The sequence below is a fragment of the Arvicanthis niloticus genome, chromosome 3 (genome assembly GCF_011762505.2).
Source record: "Arvicanthis niloticus isolate mArvNil1 chromosome 3, mArvNil1.pat.X, whole genome shotgun sequence".
NCBI classification, from domain to species: domain Eukaryota; kingdom Metazoa; phylum Chordata; class Mammalia; order Rodentia; family Muridae; genus Arvicanthis; species Arvicanthis niloticus.
Window position 1 is genome coordinate 90,307,618 of NC_047660.1, and position 19,764 is coordinate 90,327,381.

Consider the following 19,764-nt stretch of genomic DNA (forward strand, 5'->3'; position numbering starts at 1 on the left):
GAGAACAATGAAAAGTCTCTTAAGATCCTGTTAGAATTGGGGCTTTCAAATGATTTACTGAATCTATATTTTATGCATCAAAATGAAGAGCAAGTCAATTCTTTCATCTCTAATATTAGAGAAAAGGAAGCAGGTGTAATAGTGGACATTCAGTTTTGTTAGTGGGGAGTTAGCACTTGGTGTCATTAGACTCAGGAACATAGGACAATTCACTTCAGATCTCTGATGAGAAATAATATTCCAGTTGGAAAGGCTTTTGATTTTTATTATTGTAATTTTTATAGCTCTTTTATTTTATTTTCTTCTATTCTCCACCTTATTTGACATTATTTAATACTCATACATTCTCTAATATGTTTTGATCAAATCCACACCCATACTCTCCAAGATTCCTCCTCTACCATATCCTACCATTTATTTTCCCTTCCGTATTCATGTGTTCTATTTTTTTAAGTCAAGTCAACTTAGTGTTTTCTATATGTACATGTGTGTCGGACCATTGACTGGAGTATGGATAACCTCTGAGGATGAGCATTCTTGAAGAAAACTGACTCTCCACACCCTGCCCCACAGCAGCCATAAGTTTCCAATAACTCCTCAACTACAGCAGGTAGAAGACTGTCTCAGTGTGTGCTTCTCCATCAGCTTGGTCCTCTAAGTCTCCGATGAGGAATCTGGCACTAAACAGTGTTTCCATTAAACACTGACTCCTCCACCTGTTTGTTAGGGAAATTGAAGCTGAAAAATACATTAACAACACAACTTGTGATGATGCAGGGCTGAGAGTTAATTACTAAAAAGTTTGCCAGTGTGCCAGGCACATGTTTGGAAATCACCACTGTCACCGATAATAGTTACAGAGATGTAGCAGAAAATGTCATGTGGTATTCTAGATAAGAGCACCAATCAAGGAGAAAGAAAGAAGAAAGAAAGAAAGAAAGAAAGAAAGAAAGAAAGAAAGAAAGAGAAAAAGAAGGGAAGAGAAGGGAAGGGAGAGGAGAGGAGAGGAGAGGAGAGGAGAGGAGAGGAGAGGAGAGGAGAGGAGAGGAGAGGAGAGGAGAGGAGAGGAGAGGAAAGACATTATGTCAAAAATTAAGGAAGGCTGAAACTAAGGACATTAGTTATACTGTACAATTATTGGGCATCATTGTGACAAGAAAACCATGCTAATACAAGGCTCTAATAACAGGGGAACTAGGTCTAGAATGCATGGTAAACTTATGTCTGGTTATTATAGTCTTTCTGAAATTCTAAAAGCATTTTAAAAAGTTTGTTGAAATAATAATTACTAATCACATAGTCATGCCCCAATATGTTTTATTTAAAGTCATAATTGTAGCAACCTTTAAAGATCGACACATGTGACTTACAGACAGGTAGTATAAACCGTATCCATTTTTGGAAGAGAAAATGGACAGAAAAACAGGGATTCAAAGAGAAGCAATTGCATGTTGTCTATGATTTCAGGCAGCCCACAGGTGTAAAACTGAAGCCAATATCTCCAAGGCTCAAGAACCCAAAAGACTAACACATTTGATGTGCAATTGTTATTTTAATTGGAAATGACATCATTTCCATAAATAATTCCACCATTTTCTTTTATTTAAATCTAGCATTATGAACACATTTCCATACATAGAATATACATTTAATTATACATTATGAGTCATCATTCAGTCCCTTCACCTGATGATAGTCTCTTGGCAAGCAAAATTCACAGCATATTCAAGTTCTGGATTCCAAACTGAATCAATATGTGTGTGTGTGTGTGTGTGTGTGTGTGTGTGTGTGTGTGTGTGTTCTTTCCTTAATGTGGCTTAAATTTTATGAATACAAGGCAAAAACTGAAAGTAAACTGAGACTTTTGTGTAGTTTCCCCCCCCCCCCCGGGAAGTTTTTTCTATGGAGAATGGTAGATAGCACTTAAGTTCATGGCAGAGGATCCCTTTCCCCAACCCCAGTTCCAACTGAGAAGTTAGTTCTTTAATGGCAGCCATTGAGCCTTTAATGCAGACAGGTGATCAAGTTGTGCAAATAATCACTGTGTGTATCTGAGATTTCCCTACAGTGTGTATTTGAGGACCCTTCCCCCAACCACATGCCTGTATACATTCATTGTGGTCCATAGAAGGCCTTAATTCTCTGCAGGTCATTATTTGTGCAAAGAATCCCTCTACTTGGAGATGAAACTGAAAAAATAAAGAAAAAGATCTTTTTTAAAGAAGGAACATTTAAGCATCAGAGAAATGGTCTTACTTGCTTTTGAAGTAGAAGGCTGCACAGAACATGCCCACGATGACAATTCCAAAGATGATACATGAAATTGACAGCACCTGCCTTTGATAAACGTCTTCACTCTCTGTGAATTTGAAAAACAGAATTAGAATGGATGCGACTGTCGCACAGAGGCAGCCATCTCCAGCTCAGTTCTTCTGAACTGGTAGGAGTCTTTCAAAGCCAATAGTTTTGGTTGTTGTTCCTGCTGTGAATAGGAGAAAAACATGAGGAAGATATTATGATTCTGTTTCTTTGTAGAGAGCTATACCATAACTATCTATTACTTTTCATTTTTTTAAATATCTGTTCAGACACATAAGTACTCTCACTGTTATACATATAACAACTTAGTAAATATTATAAGTGAATTCTATGAGTTCTGAAAATTGTAAGAGCATATGTTTTAGTAACTGCAGTGGGGGTCTATTTATTGACCTAGAAGGTAAGTGTCCCTCTGCGTTTCTGATGCAAATAACAACCTTCAGTTTATATTCTGCATTGCTCATATTTCTGTGTTATCTCATTCTTATTTTGAGTTCTGTCATTATTCATCTTTCTAGTACTCTAATATTGAATTATTTATATAAAACTCATGTTTACCATGACTATAGCTATCTCTGTGTCCATGTTCTCACCCAGTGGACACCAACCTCTATACCAATGTGCTACCTTGTCTTTTGTCATCACACAACACACCAAGTAAGAAATATTTTCAGTCACTACAATTTACACTCAACTTCTTTTTAAAAATATGCCTGCTAAAACAATTCTTACACCTTACCAGGAGTGTTAAATCCATCATTCCTAAAACTTTCCCTTTGCAAATTGTCATTCTTTTTGTTTTCATTTTTCTCTTTAAATAGCATGAACACCATAGGACATGGTTACAATCATTGACCCACTTGAAAATACTCTCTTTAACTGTTTCCATGTATTTTCCCATTCGTTCATTTGGCAACATACCCACATGCAAATTCAAGAAACTAGCAACCATCAAAACAACATGAGCATCTCATAGCATGCCTAGAAGATAATGTTATGGGGAAGATACTTTGTAAGAATTGAAGGCTGAAAATCAGGTTTCTTAGATGGGCATTAACTCCTTACAATGTCATCTACTCAGTAATTCATATAGGTTCATCCATCTGTTTCAACAGTCCTCAAACATCTAACTCACTGACACTTCCCTGACTCTCGGATACTTCACAAGTCCTAAGAGATGCCTATGTAGAGAAGCTAGTCCAACATTCCAAAGTAACAGCCAAAATCAGCATATTTGTTCTTCATTTTCATTCTACTTCCTTATGTTTTCATTCTCCATTTCTCCCTACTTTCTCACTAATTTATATAGCTGTTCTTCAACTTCTGTGTGCATTTCAATCACCTTGAAAGCTTCTAGAGGACAGGCCATCCTCACTTGCTCCTGGTGAATTACTGAGCAGCACACCTCAGTGAGCACAGAACTTTTGGGTTTGCAAAAGTTCTCAGGTGTTTCTGATGTTTTGGATCTAGCAAACACTTCCTGATTGGAAGACGAGTGCTCAGCACTTGGCTCACCTGCTTTTTGAGGGATGGTTGTAGTGAACAACTTGGACATAGACAAGATCAATTTCAATGAATTTTCAGGTGATTCTTGTGTATATTATACTTGGGGAATTATTCATTTTGAAAAAAAAAATACTCTACTTTTACCAATGACTAATTCCTTAGTTTACACTTTCTCCTCTTTCACAATGGAGTCTTCTCATCATTGAACATTAAAGAAATAGAATTCCTCTGAATTACTCTACTAGGCCAGTATCATCTCAATAAAAAACCTGGACACAACTTAAAACAGCACTCATTATCATACAGATAACATTTTATTAATAAAAAGCTAGAAAAGAATATATAGTAACATATCCAAACCTTAGTCCAATACAAGTAAGTGCAGTTGTCATGGGAAATGCAAGTGTAGACCCTAAGTGTTTCTGTGATTGAACATTTTATCAGGTTAAGGAAAAAATCTGATGGCCAGAATACTCATTAAGAGAGAGAGAGAGAGAGAGAGAGAGAGAGAGAGAGAGAGAGAGAGAGAGAGAGAGAGAGAGAACAGCTTTACTCTAGACATACACATATAATGGAAAAACATATATTGTCATAAAAACCTGAATTCTTTGACCTTAAGAGGACAATAATGACTGCTTGCTGCTTTCATCACTTCTACTGGGCACTTTCTTATGCTATGGTCAGCGGACTAAAGGAAACAAATAGAAACACATTCTATTTGAGGCAATGGATGAAAATTTTTTTCAGATATTGTGGACATCAGTGCAGGAAGTCTGTTGGAATCTACAAAGGAGGTAGGCAAGCTTGTAGCTGAAGTTAGCATGTTTACAGTACACAAAATATGGGAAAAATAAGATTGCCTGTATAGAATACTGAATAGAAAGAAATTAGCTGAATTTGAAAAGGAAACATCATAACAGCACAAAACCCATAAAATTTATACAGATAAGTTTGACAAAACATATGCAGGCCTTGTTGAAAAGTTTGAAGGCTGACTGAGAGTGTTGAAAGGATAGAAACAAAGACATATGTGTTATGATCAGAAGCCATATTCTTCCTAGGGTGGCAGAGTGCAATGTTGCAGAAACTGCTGGGTTTGGTAACATATATCTGTATTCCCAGCACTCTTGAGGCTGATAAAAGAACTTGGTTTTAAGGCTAACCTGAGATACCCAATGAGATAGTGTCTTAAAAACTAAATACCATGGAGATATTTTGCTGTTATTATAGAAACTGAAAAGCTAATTTTAAATGTTTGATGGAATCATAAAAGATAAAGAGTAGGTATAACATTATTTTTAAAATAAGGAGAACAGAGGGTTTATTGTAGGAAGAGTTATAGCAGTCAAAGAAATGCCTAATTCTAGAGAAAGAAAACAAAAGGAACATATAAGAGTCTAGAAATAAGTTTCTAATTATTACCAAAGTATGAAAATATTTTCATAATAAAAAATTAAAATAGCATTGCTAGAATAGCAGCAGAAAGTTCCAGAAAGTGGCTATTGACCACGGTTTCACATTTTACACTGAAATAAGCTTTAAAAAACCTGCAAACATAAAATATCTAAAATAATAGATGAAATTAAAAAACTTCAAACTATGGAATTAAAAGAAAACATTTGAAAAGATCATAATATTGTGGATTTGAAAACTTTGAAGCATAAAAGACACAAACTCTAAAATGTTTGTAAATGAAGATTATAGACTGATTCATACTATGTATTTTCTTCACAGATGCTGAATAGGTTTGGCTTTGTTGGAGGAAGTACGTCATTGGGGGTGAACTTTGAGGTTGTAAATATGCTCAATTTCTGCCCAGTTCAGAATCCAGTCTCCTTCTGGCGGCCTGAGGATGTAGATATAAAGTCTCTGCTGTTTATCTAGCACCATGCCTGTTTGCATGCTGCCATGCTTTCCACCATGGTGATAATGGACCACACCTCTGAACCTGTCAGCCAGCCCCGATTACATGTTTTCATTTATAAAAAGCCCCAGTCTCTTCCCAGCAATGAAAACCTTAACTATGACAGATGTCACTATGAAAATGAGTAGGAAAAGCACAGTCTCGGAAAACAAACGCTCAACATGAGACCTAAACATAAAATATAAGCCATTCTCATGACTTAATACACTACCACGTTTTGAGATGGAAATCTTGAGTAGATTCTATTCTGAGGATAAATTCTCAGGAGAACTTGTCATGATTAAGTAGCCACATTTTTTTTTTTTTTTTTTTTTTTTGAGAATAAATTCTCAAGGAATGTGGAATGATTAAGCATACACAAGACATAAGAGAATTTCAAATAAACTATAATAAGGCAGTATTGGTTCCTAATAAAACAGCTAAAAGTCAGTGCTTACTATGCTATGGCAAGGATATGGATCAATGAGATCCCTGGGATATTCATATTTTCAATAGAGATGACATAACTCTTTAAAAACAACTTTACAGAGATAACACTACTTTATGATAGAGTCATTCCATTCCTAGGTATTTAACCAACTTTAATGAAAAGGTGGTTTTACTTTTTATGCAAATCCACAAAACACCTTTATTTGTAACCCCCAATAAAAATTTTCCAAACAGCCAAAAATAGGTCAATGAAAATATCATAGCTGGGCAGTGGTGGTGCATGCCTTTAATCCCAGCACTTGGGAGGCAGAGGCTGGTGGATTTCTGAGTTCGAGGCCAGCCTGGTCTACAGTGTGAGTTCCAGGACAGCTAGGGCTACACAGAAAAACCCTGTCAAAAAAAATATCGTGGTATATCCCTACTGTATAACATTCCTTAGTACTAAGGAGAAATTAATTAGGGAAGTAATAAGTAATTTAGATGGATGTCAAAATAATTACTCAGAATAAGATGTCTAACATAGATTTATGCTGTCCACATCTAGTCCAACAAAAGTGTAGAAACTGGAAATCGTTGCCAGACACATGGAGTGGATATCTACTGTCTGGAGAAGGAAAGGGTGAAGGATTATAGAGCAACAATAAAAAGTATTTAAGTTGTAGATATATTCATTATCTTAATTTCAATGAACTTTTCATTGGTAGATAATTATGCTATGTTGTATCATATTAAACACTTTCAATAAGGTATATATCATCTCAGTAATAGCTGTAAAAATATTAAATCTAGGGAGACAAATTAAAATGGGAAATATATTGAGACAACAAAGAATTTTCAGCATATAAAATAAAACCCAGATGATTCCTTTTAAAATTATGCTCCCATAAACCCTCCTATACACCGCAAGCAATATGAATTTATAGTATATAAATTATGTCATACATATACATGTACTTTATGTTTATATTCACATATATGGTCATTACTATATATACCACTATTACACATGCAAATGGCTCCCTGTTAGACTAAAAGTAATATGAATATGAATATGAATATGAATAAAGTGCATGATATGACATCTAGTTTTTCCTAGAATGGCTGATAGTTCATTCTATGGAATTTTGATGTCTGTTATTTTTTTCTCTCTGCCACACTCTTTCTTTTTCTGCTCCCTCTCTTCCTCTCCTCTCTCTGTAGTATGTTTTTCTGTCTGTTAATGTTCTTTTTTCTGATGCCCTAAGTTGACTATAACTATCTCAGAGGTTTTGCGCTGTGGCTGTAAGCCTCACTGATTCAAGACCCTGAATTTTCATTTGTTCACTGGCTGAGCATTGTTTTCTCAGTTCCTACAACCGACTTTCTCAGATGCTTATATGAATAAATGAACATGCATCTCTCTATTTTACACTAATAGTCTGATTTAAGTTGATTGCATTGGCTCTTATCTTAAAGAGAACTAAGGTCCAGTACCTCTGATCATCACACTATTTTTTCCAAGTTCTGAGCATTGGCACTGTTCGTCAGGACCACCTATCACTGACCCACTTACTCTTCAGTTGATATTCCCTGGATGCAAGGTTGGGTTTGTTTCTCATGAACCTGACCTCTTCACTGCGACTCTGTATTCCCAAAGTCTTCTTCACAGAATATTGTTCCACATAGAATATGATGAGATTAATTGTGCCTGGGTCTCAGAGATCACTGTAGCATGGTCTACCAATAGAAGCTTTAAATCTATGTGCTGGTCCCAGCATATCCCACAAGTGCACTGACTTGAAGTTCAGTTTGTTTGGAGTTTTGAGCCTGGCTGTGCTTGGAGCTGATGGTAATGCATAGCCAGAATGCAGGACGTGGGTTGGCTAAAGAACACAAATTTTCTCACACCAGTATTTTCTAAGCTCCTCCCACAATGTCCTTAAATGATTCCAGGAGCAAGTGAAATGAACCACTGCTTTCTGATGTTTCTCCCCCAGAACTGCCAACTGCCGTACCAAGCCCATCACTCCTGTGTCAAAATCTGCATGGAAAGAAGCTGTTTTATTTCTTTTTTATTTTTTCTGAGACTATCTGCCATAGATTCTCTTTAAATTTGCTTGCATACTTTCCAGTTCTTTGTCCTGTGAAAGTGTATTTCAAACCAATGTTTCACAAGCACCCACCCTTCTTATGCTTCATTTACATTTTAATTGCTGACTCATGGAAGAATATTGGAAAATGTGAAGTATACCTAAGAGAGATGTTAGCGTATTTTGTTTTCCCAGTAAATGAAGAGGGACTATTATATGGTTTAACAGGCTGGATTGAACATTTTAAGTTTGAAAGTGCTCAAAGTAAAGGGATGTCATAGAGACCTTGTTGGGAGCATTTTGCCTTCCAAACATTTGTCATCTTTGCTACCCCCACATTTGTAGGTTTATTAAATGTCCAACTGATCTTAAAAGCAAAACATTCCACAGCATTCCATCTTGCTAGATTGTAGTAAGATGACTGCAGCAGCACGCATATACATTTCATAAGACAACTGGCCCCTTCCTGCTGTTACCAATAATAAATTTGAATATGAAAGATGATGAAACTCATCAAAACAAAACAAGGCAAAAATCAGGTTGTTCCCACTAACATGAATGCCTTCTATACATGCATATTCCCTACAACTTAAATTCTTCAAAAGTAGCCTAGGAAATGCAATCAAACCAATTCTGTGTTTAAGCCAAGAGTGAAATTAAACAACTAAAGGCTTAAAATGAATTGATAGGCCCAGATGTGGCTAGGTGATGATCCCATTTGGTGCCTTTGATTGATAGAAAGTTAAACACTCATGGGCAGCAAGGAAGGACCTAGGAGCCAGCCAAATGGGATTTCAAGTTAGTTTTGGCTGCCTTAATAAGTCATCACAACTATATGACTTTTAAGGTCCTTGACCTTATCTCATCCAACAGAAAGTAGTGGTATTACCTGTGTGTATTGTGGAGATGATGTCAAATAGACTTTCCTACAGATTGAATGCATTGTCAACCATTTAAAAGACTCTACTTCCGTTTCAAAGACTTTGTTCGCTGTAAAATCTTAGAAAACACCCTTGCTAGCTTCATGATAGATCCAATCTTGTAAACAAGAATGTAAAACATCCCATTTTTAAAAAATATATCATTGATAATTTTAAGTCATTGTGAATCAGACTCCTATAGTCAACAAAGCAGTGCTTATACACAAGGGTATTTAAGTTCAATTTTTTTTTGAGTTTTGGCATTTATCAATATAATTTTGGAATTTTATTTAACTTTAGGATTTCCCCATTCAAATAGGGTTACTCATAGTTTTTTTTTTAAACATACAATTAGCCTAGTGCTAAAACTCTAGAAGATTCTGAAACATACAGTTCCTTTAAAATATTTTATAGGGCCAAATGGCACTTAAATATATAAAGCTCTTTCAGAAAGGGAAATAGAAAAATGTCAAAGAATAGGGAAACTTCGCTGATTAAAAACATTGGCTTCCCTTCTAGAGGACTAGTGTTCAGTTCCCGGCACCCACATGGTATGAAACAACTGTCTGTTAACTCCAGGTCCAGGGCATCTGATGCCCTTTGATGGACTCTATATATACTACATGCTCTGCACATACCTAAGTAGAGGCAAATACTCATATACACAAAATAAAAAATAATTTTTTTTAATAAAAAGTCAGACATATATTCCAAGTTCTCTCAGAACAATGAGATTTGAAGTTATGCAGTAAAGACATTCTTTCTATTATGACATGTGGCCCTAGTCCTATCGAAACTTTCAACCCAAGAAGGTGTTGTTTTCTCTTCATCACATAACTTCCAGAACAAAGTATTCTCTCATTTTTCTCCAAACATGAAATATCAGACTGTATTGAGTTACATATTTCTTCACTATCTTCTCCATGTAAGAAATGTAATTTTCTCCCCTGTAGTGTCACAACTATGCAACCATAGTGTTTGCAGTAAGGATGAAAGGGAAAGAAGAAATAGACCTCAGTCCTCACTGTGGACTTAGAAATCCACCAGAGCAGGCTTAGTCCACAACTAAGCCAACATAAGAGAATAGGAAGTGCTTACTCTAGGTGGAGACATCATGCCACAGAGGTCTATTTATTATCGGGAACCCCATGTTTCGGAGAACTAAGCATTGCTGAGGTGAAATGTAAATGTAACTTAGAAGACAGTTTGAGACACAAATAATAGGATAGTAGCCATTGTTCAGGTATGGGAAACAATGCATACAAAGATGCTGAGATAAAGCTAGAGAAAGCAGAGTTACACAGAGGCAACAGGGACACAGTGAATGTGTCATAATCACAGGAAGTGACTGTAGTACTCGAGAAGAATGCTGGAAGATTCACTTCATATTTTTTCTTATAATATAGGAATAAACTTGAAGGTGATTTGGTGAAGTTAGTGCAGAATCCAGATAAGAGGCCATGACATGAGCTCAGGTAAGCTGTGGTAGGTGTTGACACAGCAGCAAGTAGCAATGGGAGGGAACAAACTTAAAGGATAACAATGCTCTAGACACAGGATGCTTAGAGTAGTCTGGAAAGACAAACCTAAGTCAGAGCTTACTAGTTTCAAGAACATATAGAATATCAAAAGAGAGATGTCGAGTATACATTTAAAACACAGGTAATTAGGCTAAGAGAAATGGTACCAAGCTGTTAGATGTAAATGTGTCAAGGATGTGTTCCTGCTAACAATATATGTGTTCGGTTTGTATGATAGCTCCATTAAAAGAAAATAACACAAACAAATAAGGAATCCTGAAGAAATGAGAGAACTTATTAAAAAAAAAAAAAAAACCTTTCACACATATGTGCATGTTCACACATAGACACATAAACAGAGAGACAGAGAGAGACAGAGAGAGAGGGAGGGAGGGAGAGAGAGAGAGAGAGAGAGAGAGAGAGAGAGAGAGAGAGAGAGAGAGAGAGAGAGCACAAGCACTGTAGTCATATGCAGGAGCCATGGTATCCCAGCTGGACAACTGTATTCTAAACATATGCATATCAGACCCTGTGTGGTCACTAGGTAACAATGAAAGCTTAATTTCTTTGTTATTCTAAAAGTCAGCCTAACAATACCACCAGGACTCCTTATCCAAATACTCATTTGGTGAGGCCCTGCAGTTAAGAGTCTACATACAGAAGCAAAATCTTCATAATACAATATTTACTAATGAAGCCATACTATGAGTGGAGCCTGCAGCAGCACGCGTCACTGCCTAATTCTAACACTTGCTTCAATCCGTCAAATCATCTTCATAATCTGTGTAGGTCAGGCTCTCCTTGACTGTTGGTCTCTGACTTTATGACTTGATGTCCTCATTGTAACAAGATAAAATTAAAGTAGGTTTATTTCAACATTAATTACTTTTGGATAAAGGAGGCCTTCTGAATTTTGTTCTGAAATATCAACAAATTTTAGTGACAGATTAAAATATTAGGAGTTTAAAGGGAGCTACAAATTTACCTTAGTCAGTCAAGAGAATAAAATGAATATCTCAAATGTTTAGAAACTGAGATTGGCATGTTTTAATTTGATGACTAAAAATGAATTAAATGGTCTAATAAACTCATTAAAAATCACTTAAAGATAGAAGAGAGACTGAAGGCAAATTACAAAAACCCCCACTGAGTTCACAGTTAACACTGGAAGATGGGCTTTCAGAATATATATAAAATATATCAGATAATAGATAGATAGATAGATAGATAGATAGATAGACAGACAGACAGACAGACAGACAGACAGACAGATAGATAGATAGAGAATATCTAAATCCAGAAGAGTTCAGGGACTACCAGTACATCTAGCCAAGTGCAGAGATGCGTGGACATCCAGTAAGGCTCCACAGCCAACCCAATTATTTCCTTCTGGAAGTCCGGTCCCCAACTTTTCTTTGTGTAGAACTCATTCTGTTGCTATTGGAATTTATCAGCAGGAAGGTGCCTTTTAAAAATATTTTGAAAAGATTAATTACTTTACAATAAAATGTCAACATCCAAAATTATCTTTGATCTTATGCAAAGCTTATTATGGAATTGTGTCCCCAAAAAATGCTGAGGCACTAGGCCCCAAGACCTCCAAAAGGACATTATTTCAATAATATATGCTCTGACCAGAATACTGATATCTTTCTTCCAAATTAAAATTCCTATGCTGAGATCCAATTCCTAGCAGAGAATATTAAAAGCTGAGACCTTCAGAAGGGAGTTGATTATGAAGGCTCTAATCTGCTAAAGGGACCAAGGTCCTTCCCGCAAATGAGGTTGGAGGAACAACCTTGTCACCTTCGATACTTAAAAGCATACAAAAAGGCACCATCTAAGAAGCAGAGAGCAAACCTTCTCCAGTTCCTTGATATAATGGTACCTTGACCTTGGGTTTCTCACCCTCCATCGCGGTTAGGAGCAAGTTTTTGTTAACAAATTACCATATTTGGGTATATTATTTCAACAGTCCAAATGAACTTGGCATCATGTCTTTGTAGATCATCAAGTTTAAATAAGGTCATGAAACAGTGCCCCAATCCATCATTACTGCATCATTTTCAAAAGGGTAGAGGTGGAGAGACGTGAGCACGTGTGTGTGTGTGTGTGTGTGTGTGTGTGTGTGTGTGTGTATGCGCACACGCGCGCATGCACACACACAGACAGGTGGGAATGAGAGAGAAGAGAATTAATCATGAAAGATTAAAACTCTTTAATGACCAATCTAGAAGACAAAGAGCCCCCAAAATGACCAAGGCTTTGGAGAAAGGAAGCATTGTTTCCTTTCACTGCGTCAGAGAAAACCAAGTCTGCCATCCACTCATCTTAAACTTCAGGCCACAGAACAAGACAAAATTCTTTTCTCTAAGCCGTCACTATATGGCATTTTGGCACAGCATCCCTAGCAAGCTAGTATACCTCTTAAGCCAGCCAAGACATATGTACTTATGATAAATACTATGATGGCTGAAAATTCTTCCTACACTCACTTTTACACCTTCTATAATTCATATTGTGTGTCCAAAATGGATCAATCTCTCTCTCTCTGTGAACCCCAGACAACTATCATTTTCCTTCTTAAATTGGCTAGCTCCATAGCGAGGATAGTGCATAGCATAGTGACTCAGAAGTCTTGGGTTAACTGACTAGCTTCAGTGTTGGCTACCTGATGGGATTTACCAGTGGCTACTCTGCCTGTTGATCTAATAAAAGAAGGTGAGACATTTTGGGCAGGGGTTTCCATATCCCTTCCAGAGACGACTCATTCTGTGCTTTAAAGAACATTTTAATATTTTATCTCTATCTATCTATCTATCTATCTATCTATCTATCTATCTATCTATCTACCTATGTGTGTACGTATATGCGTATGTATATGTATGTGTAAATTAATTCTGTCACAATAAAATGCTGGTGTTAAAAATGTATGTTTGTATTATTTCCATGCAAAATGTCATTAAATGGGCATCATCCACTAAATTTGATATGTAGAAAGAAGTGGCAATTTAAATCTATAAACACATTTGTTCTTAACCTACAGTTTCCTTTGCTTCTCCTTTCCCAGCCCATCATAAACCTTCAGAGTCATAATAAGCTTTAACTTTTCCTTCCTTTCACAGGTGGTAACAGCTCTGGATGGCTACACATAAGTGGATGGTATAAAGCGTAGTTTGAGAATCAGAATGGGAAAGTGCTCTGGGTCCTCCTTCATATGTCTAATATTTGATGGTTTTCCAAGTGCTGTTTCTTTCTCCAAATAAACTTTAGGCAGAAAGCAGATATGAAAATTTTAAAAAAGCTATCAGTAAGTTTTCAATGCTGAGAGAAAATCTGTCTGTGTCATCTGACTTCACTGTTGAAACGCCTAAGACGTCCATTTCTTCTGAAGATGTTCTCAGTGGGCTGATCATTCAGGATTCAAGCACACAGCCACATTCTCAGAGCAAGACATATGACTTCCAGTGATAGAAGTGATAGTGATATTTCTGATCAATGGTAAGATCTTGATGAAAAGGTTTATGGGAATAATATGTTATTCGACCTATTTAGATGGGGGTAGGGATTCTAACACACTAAAATCATTTCCATCTTGATTCACAGAAAAGCATCTTGGTCCAAAGTTAAAACCAAATCCCTGTAGTTTCCCTGATGACCCATCAGCTCCTGCAGCCTAGTGAGATGGAGTGAGAGATCTGTATGTCTTTGGCTTCAGTCAGTGGTAAGACCCCTGCAAGCACCTAAGCACACCCTCAGCAATAGGGCCAAGCCTTGAAGGTCTGCACCATCCTGCTTTGGCATCCCAGAGATCCCATAAACACCTGTTCTGAATCAGGTAAAGATAAAATGTCACAAAGCACATGTGTAGACTAGATATTCTCCCCAAGCTACATAGACATAGTATTTTGTTTCTTACAGGTTTTGAGACTTTTCTGTTAAGATTTCTCAACTACTTTTTTTTCAAACTTTCTTATGTACTTCCCTATTCTCTTTTAAATATGTGATCTTTTTGAAGTTCTTGTCACATACACATATCCATTAAACACACACACAAACACACACAGACATACTACTAAATATATAAATAAACCTGCTTAGTTTGTATAATGCCACGTGTATAAATATGCTTATTTAAAAGACTACAGTATGTTTTATAAATACCTGATACATGTCATCATTATTCCCTCTTGATCCCATCTCTATTGGTATTGATTAGCCTATAATACTTGCTTGTGTTACTTCACTCTGTGCATGCAATGGAATTATCAGAACATATCCTAAATGCTAAATGAGGTGCCCAATATATCTCAAATTTTAAACTCAGCAGATCATTGTTATAGAACTCTACTAAAATATTTCACATGTAACTTATTTTCATCTTAAGTCTTTTTCATCATGTGCATTTTATATTGTACTCTTTGACTTACTAGTTAGTCATACCCAAAGTGCTCACCTGACCTCCATTAGGAACCACATTGAACAATGGAGATAGAGGATCAGACAGTACCAGCTGCTTTCAAAACTCTCTCCATAATTACTAATGGGAATTTATTCAATTCTATTTAACCTGGCTTGGCTCAGTATCTATTATAAAAGTGGTAGTCTCATCTTCACTTGATCCCGGAAAGACTGAATGGAGTACTTCGTAAGGGACACTTACTGAGCATAAGCCTTGAGCCTCTGACTGTTATCATAATATAAAGAATCAATATTTTCTGCTATGTCATCATCATAATCATTAGTATCTTAATGGGTCATTCCCACAGGACTGAGGTCTATTGTAAAAGTTGGATTTGGTTATAAGATTGAATCTCCACAAAAGCAAACAAGTTGTGAGTCATAAATGAAATAGACACTCACAGTGCACACTGTGGTCCAGTTCAAGACACACTTGACCTCCTTAAAACAACATCAAGAGTAAATGGCCCAATGTGTTGTTCTCTTTGTAGTTTAGGTGCTGATAATAGAGAACTAAGTTCATTTTTAAACTAGTTTTGAAGATTTTATCAAATAGAACTGGAAATTAATTTCTTGGCTGCAGACCCTGCCCCTCAGCATTTTATCACCCCTATCATTCCACTTTCTGAGTTGTTTCCAGTTTTACCAACTGGCCTCCTCTATAGGTTCACAGCTCCCATTTTGTCAGAGGCCTAGCTTGCTCATGACCCTATCACTCATTTGACCTAAGAATGATCTTTAACTTTCTATCCTTTTTCTTAAGGACACCAGTTTCTCCTTGATTTTTTTTCTTTCAAATTTTCAAACTGTCGTTTAGAGTAAACATCATATTAAATTGTACAATGATAAAATGCATAATCAATTTATAATACAGGAAGAAATATATACAAATTTGTAACCAATACCTATATCAAGAGACAAAATATCACCAGTTTCCCAGAAGATAGGGTACCTCTTCTAGAGCAATGAATACCTTGTGTCTATACATACCCAATAGCATTGACTTCAAGCACCAAGGAGTAACCGTATGTGTTTTGAAACTTTATATACATAGATTCCTAATCATGTATTATTTTTATGGTAAGGGAATTTTTCAGTATAATGGTTTTAGATTTAATCACGGTGTTGCATGCTGCTATGAATAATCTATTTTCCTTCTGTTAACATACTTTTACAAATGTGCAACAGAATTAAAATTATGGAAATGTTGAAGTGTTAGCTCTCATGCATCTATTGCATCCTTTGCAATGAGTGTATAGTATTTTATCATAAGGTGAAGTCATATGGACACTTATGTATTTATTGTGATGTAGTTGTACTGGTTGATAGGATGTAGTCCTACAAGCTTGCAGTAACTAAACTTTAGGTGAACATTGGTACACTAAGGACCATGCTGAAGCACAAATAAAAAATGTCAGATAAAAATAATTAAATAAAGTGCTTATTTCATAGGTATGGATACGGGTGTGGATAACGGGGAGTTTGAGCAAAAGTGATTCCTCTTTTAATTTTCATATTGGATGTTTCTTTGCCTGTCAGCTTTCCAACACCTCATGAACCCATACAAACCTCATCAGTAAGTTTCCTACAGCCAACACTACACAAAAATAATTGCCAGGATTCAAGGAAAGGGAGGCGTCATTGGTAAACAGTGATTTTATTTAATTACAGAGCCATTAGAAAACCTTCTTAATGATAAGCTTCTTGACTGGACTATGAAATATTAACATATATAGGTCTCTAGAATTGACAAGAGATATAACTATAGGATGACTGACCAGTCTTAAAGTCTATATGAATTTCTGATGTTCAATACTGAATGTCATGGTACACTTAGAAGTCTATAGATTCTAAAATACAGAAGATATAAGACAAGTCATTATTTTATCATTTAAAATTTGGAGACTTTTGAGTTTTATTCCATTTTCCTAGTCAAAGAACAAGAGGACTAAGGATCACTACTCAGTGATGTTTTCCCAGTAAAGTAAAGAAGTACATTGTAATCCAGCAGGGAATACAGTGATGCTCCAGTTCTATAGTGGTGCCAATGTATTATTATGTGGAACTTAGGAAAGAAAGAATGATTTCACTCAAGACCATTATAAGTTAAGCCCCAAGACATCTAAAGAGTGATGTTCAGTCTATTTGGACTATAATTTCAAGGAGTAAGAGAAGCAAAGAATATCTTAAGCACATATCCAGAAACAAGATAAACATTTTCAGTCACATTAGTAAAGTGTTATGAGCATTTCATTACAGTAGAAGTGAATAGAAATTTAGTATGAAGTTTTATGGTTATCTGTCCATATTGTCTCTAATGAAAGTGGGTATGTTATTGTTTTCATTTATCCTACAACACGAGGAGCAACAGTTCTATCCAAAACTTTTGAACCAACTTTCTACCAAGAGTCATTTAAGTATGTCAAGGTTTCATGAGCTTGTCGACATGCTTATTCATTTCTAGAGAAATGCCAATGGCCCACTTTGGCATCCAGGTGGTGGATAAACTGAGGCAGGCAGCCGTTGGGAGGCAGTGCTTAGAGCCACTGACAGGAGTGGATCTAGATAACAACAGGGGCTCCTGCCAAAGTCAGTCATTGCTTAGAGAAGTTACTAAGCAGATTTTTTTTCTGAGAGAACAAAGTTTAATTTACTGGGGCTGGCACTCCCTGTAGCCAGAAGAAATCTATAAACTCTTATAACAACCAGGGGCCATCGAGAAAGAAAAGGAAAGAGAGAAAATTCATAAACACACACACTCACACACACAAAGAAAAAAGAAAGAGAGAGAGAGCAGAGCCTAATAACTTCATACACACAAACATATGTGCATACATACATATACTCCTACATACATGCATATAAATCTACAAACAGATTATATATATATATATATATATATATATATATATATATATATACTCACACATATAATGCTTAGAGCAGAGCTCCAGCAAGCAGGCTCAAAATATTTTACACATACATACATAAACACATTTAGTTGGAAGATAGAGCAAGTTCCAGCACACACCCAGACAAGCTTTACATATATACAAACATACACATAGTTGATGGATGGAAAGAACAATGTTTCAGCCCCCATTCACACAAACCTTACACATATACATACATACACATAGTTGATGGATGGAAAGAATGATGTTCTAAACCTCCACTGACACAAACTTTACACATGCACAAAGTTGATAAATAGAAGGAATGATGCCCCAACCCTCCATTCATATAAACCTTACACATACACATAGTTGATGGATGCTACAACCCTCATACTTTATTCTTGTTTTCCCATGACTTATATATCTCAGCAAAATCTTTCAAGCAGTATAAAATCACAATTTTATATTGTATATTTCAATATTTGTATTGTACTTACATTATATATATACATATATATATTACAATACTTATAAATTACAAGTTTTAGTTTATTCTAGTTAATAACTATGAAAAAATAGTGTTTCTCAAGACTACAAGATACACATTACGGTTACAAGAAATAACATCATATACTACAAGTAAAAAAACAAATTATTCTCCCAAACCAGCATACAGTCGTAACTAAGCAACTCCAAGGGTGGTGGTGCCTTAGTCAGGGTTTCTATTCCTTCACAAAATATCATGACCAAGAAGGAAGTTGAGGAAGGGGTTTATTCAGTTTACACTTTCCACATTTCTGTTCCTAATCACAGGAAGTCAGGACTAGAACTCAAGCAGGTCAGGAAGCAGGAGCTAATGCAGAGGCCATGGAGGGATGTTACTTACTGGCTTGCTTCCCCTCCCTTGCTCACCTTGATTTCTTATAGAACCCAAGACTACCATCCCAGGGATGATACCACCCATGAGGGGCCTTCCCCCTTTGATCACTAATTGAGAAAATGCCTTACAGCTGGATCTCATGGAGACATTTTGTCAACTGAAGCTTCTTTCTCTATCATAACTCCAGCTTGTGTCAAGTTGACACAAAACCAGCCAGTAAAGGTGGTGATTGCTGAAAATCTAAGTCTCTACATTCTTCTCTAAAGTAGTGATTGAATCATTAATCTGGTCCTGTAGCAATACATGAAAGAGATTAAGCATTACTATTGTGAATGCCAGAGATACTGTCCAGTGAAGAACTGGAAGTTCCCTTAGAGTTTTCATATAATCCTTAGATTAAGAGGGGTGTGAGGGCAGCAAGCAAAGCAGTAGTCATAACAGCATAAAGTCCACAGGACACATAGTCTTTGGAGACATGCCACACCAAGGCCTACCCATGTGCCTGTGGTAACCTGTGGGCTGCATTCCACGAGTTCTAAAGACATTTGGTTTTTTATCCTGCATGGCCCTAAGCAGAGAAACATCAATGTATTTTAGATTTTCAGGCTGAACTCAGTGTTTAATTTTCTATATCAGAGGCTATGATAACTGCGATTTGATGGCCATGGTAGAGCAGTTTCCAAAGACAGAAACTTTTTGTTTGAGACCTTGTTTTTCAACTACAAACCAAATAGTCCAAAACCATATCTGAATCACTTCGATTATCAGTTATTCTGTCAATTTTTCACATTTTTTCATTATTGCAAGTAGGGTGCCAGATATCCAGGGGCATACTTTAT

The 19,764-nt window shown here is 36.3% G+C and overlaps 1 protein-coding gene across 7 annotated transcripts in view; it reads right to left on the reverse strand.

Annotated features, from left to right (window-relative positions):
• Positions 1-19,764, reverse strand: part of Nrg3 (neuregulin 3) — a 1,008,622-nt gene that overhangs the window by 39,227 nt on the left and 949,631 nt on the right. For all 7 annotated transcript variants that reach the window (XM_076931501.1, XM_076931500.1, XM_076931499.1 and 4 more), the window contains exon 5: positions 2,257-2,359. In XM_076931501.1, the coding sequence (XP_076787616.1) occupies positions 2,257-2,359 (103 nt within the window). The remainder of the gene's footprint in view (positions 1-2,256; positions 2,360-19,764) is intronic.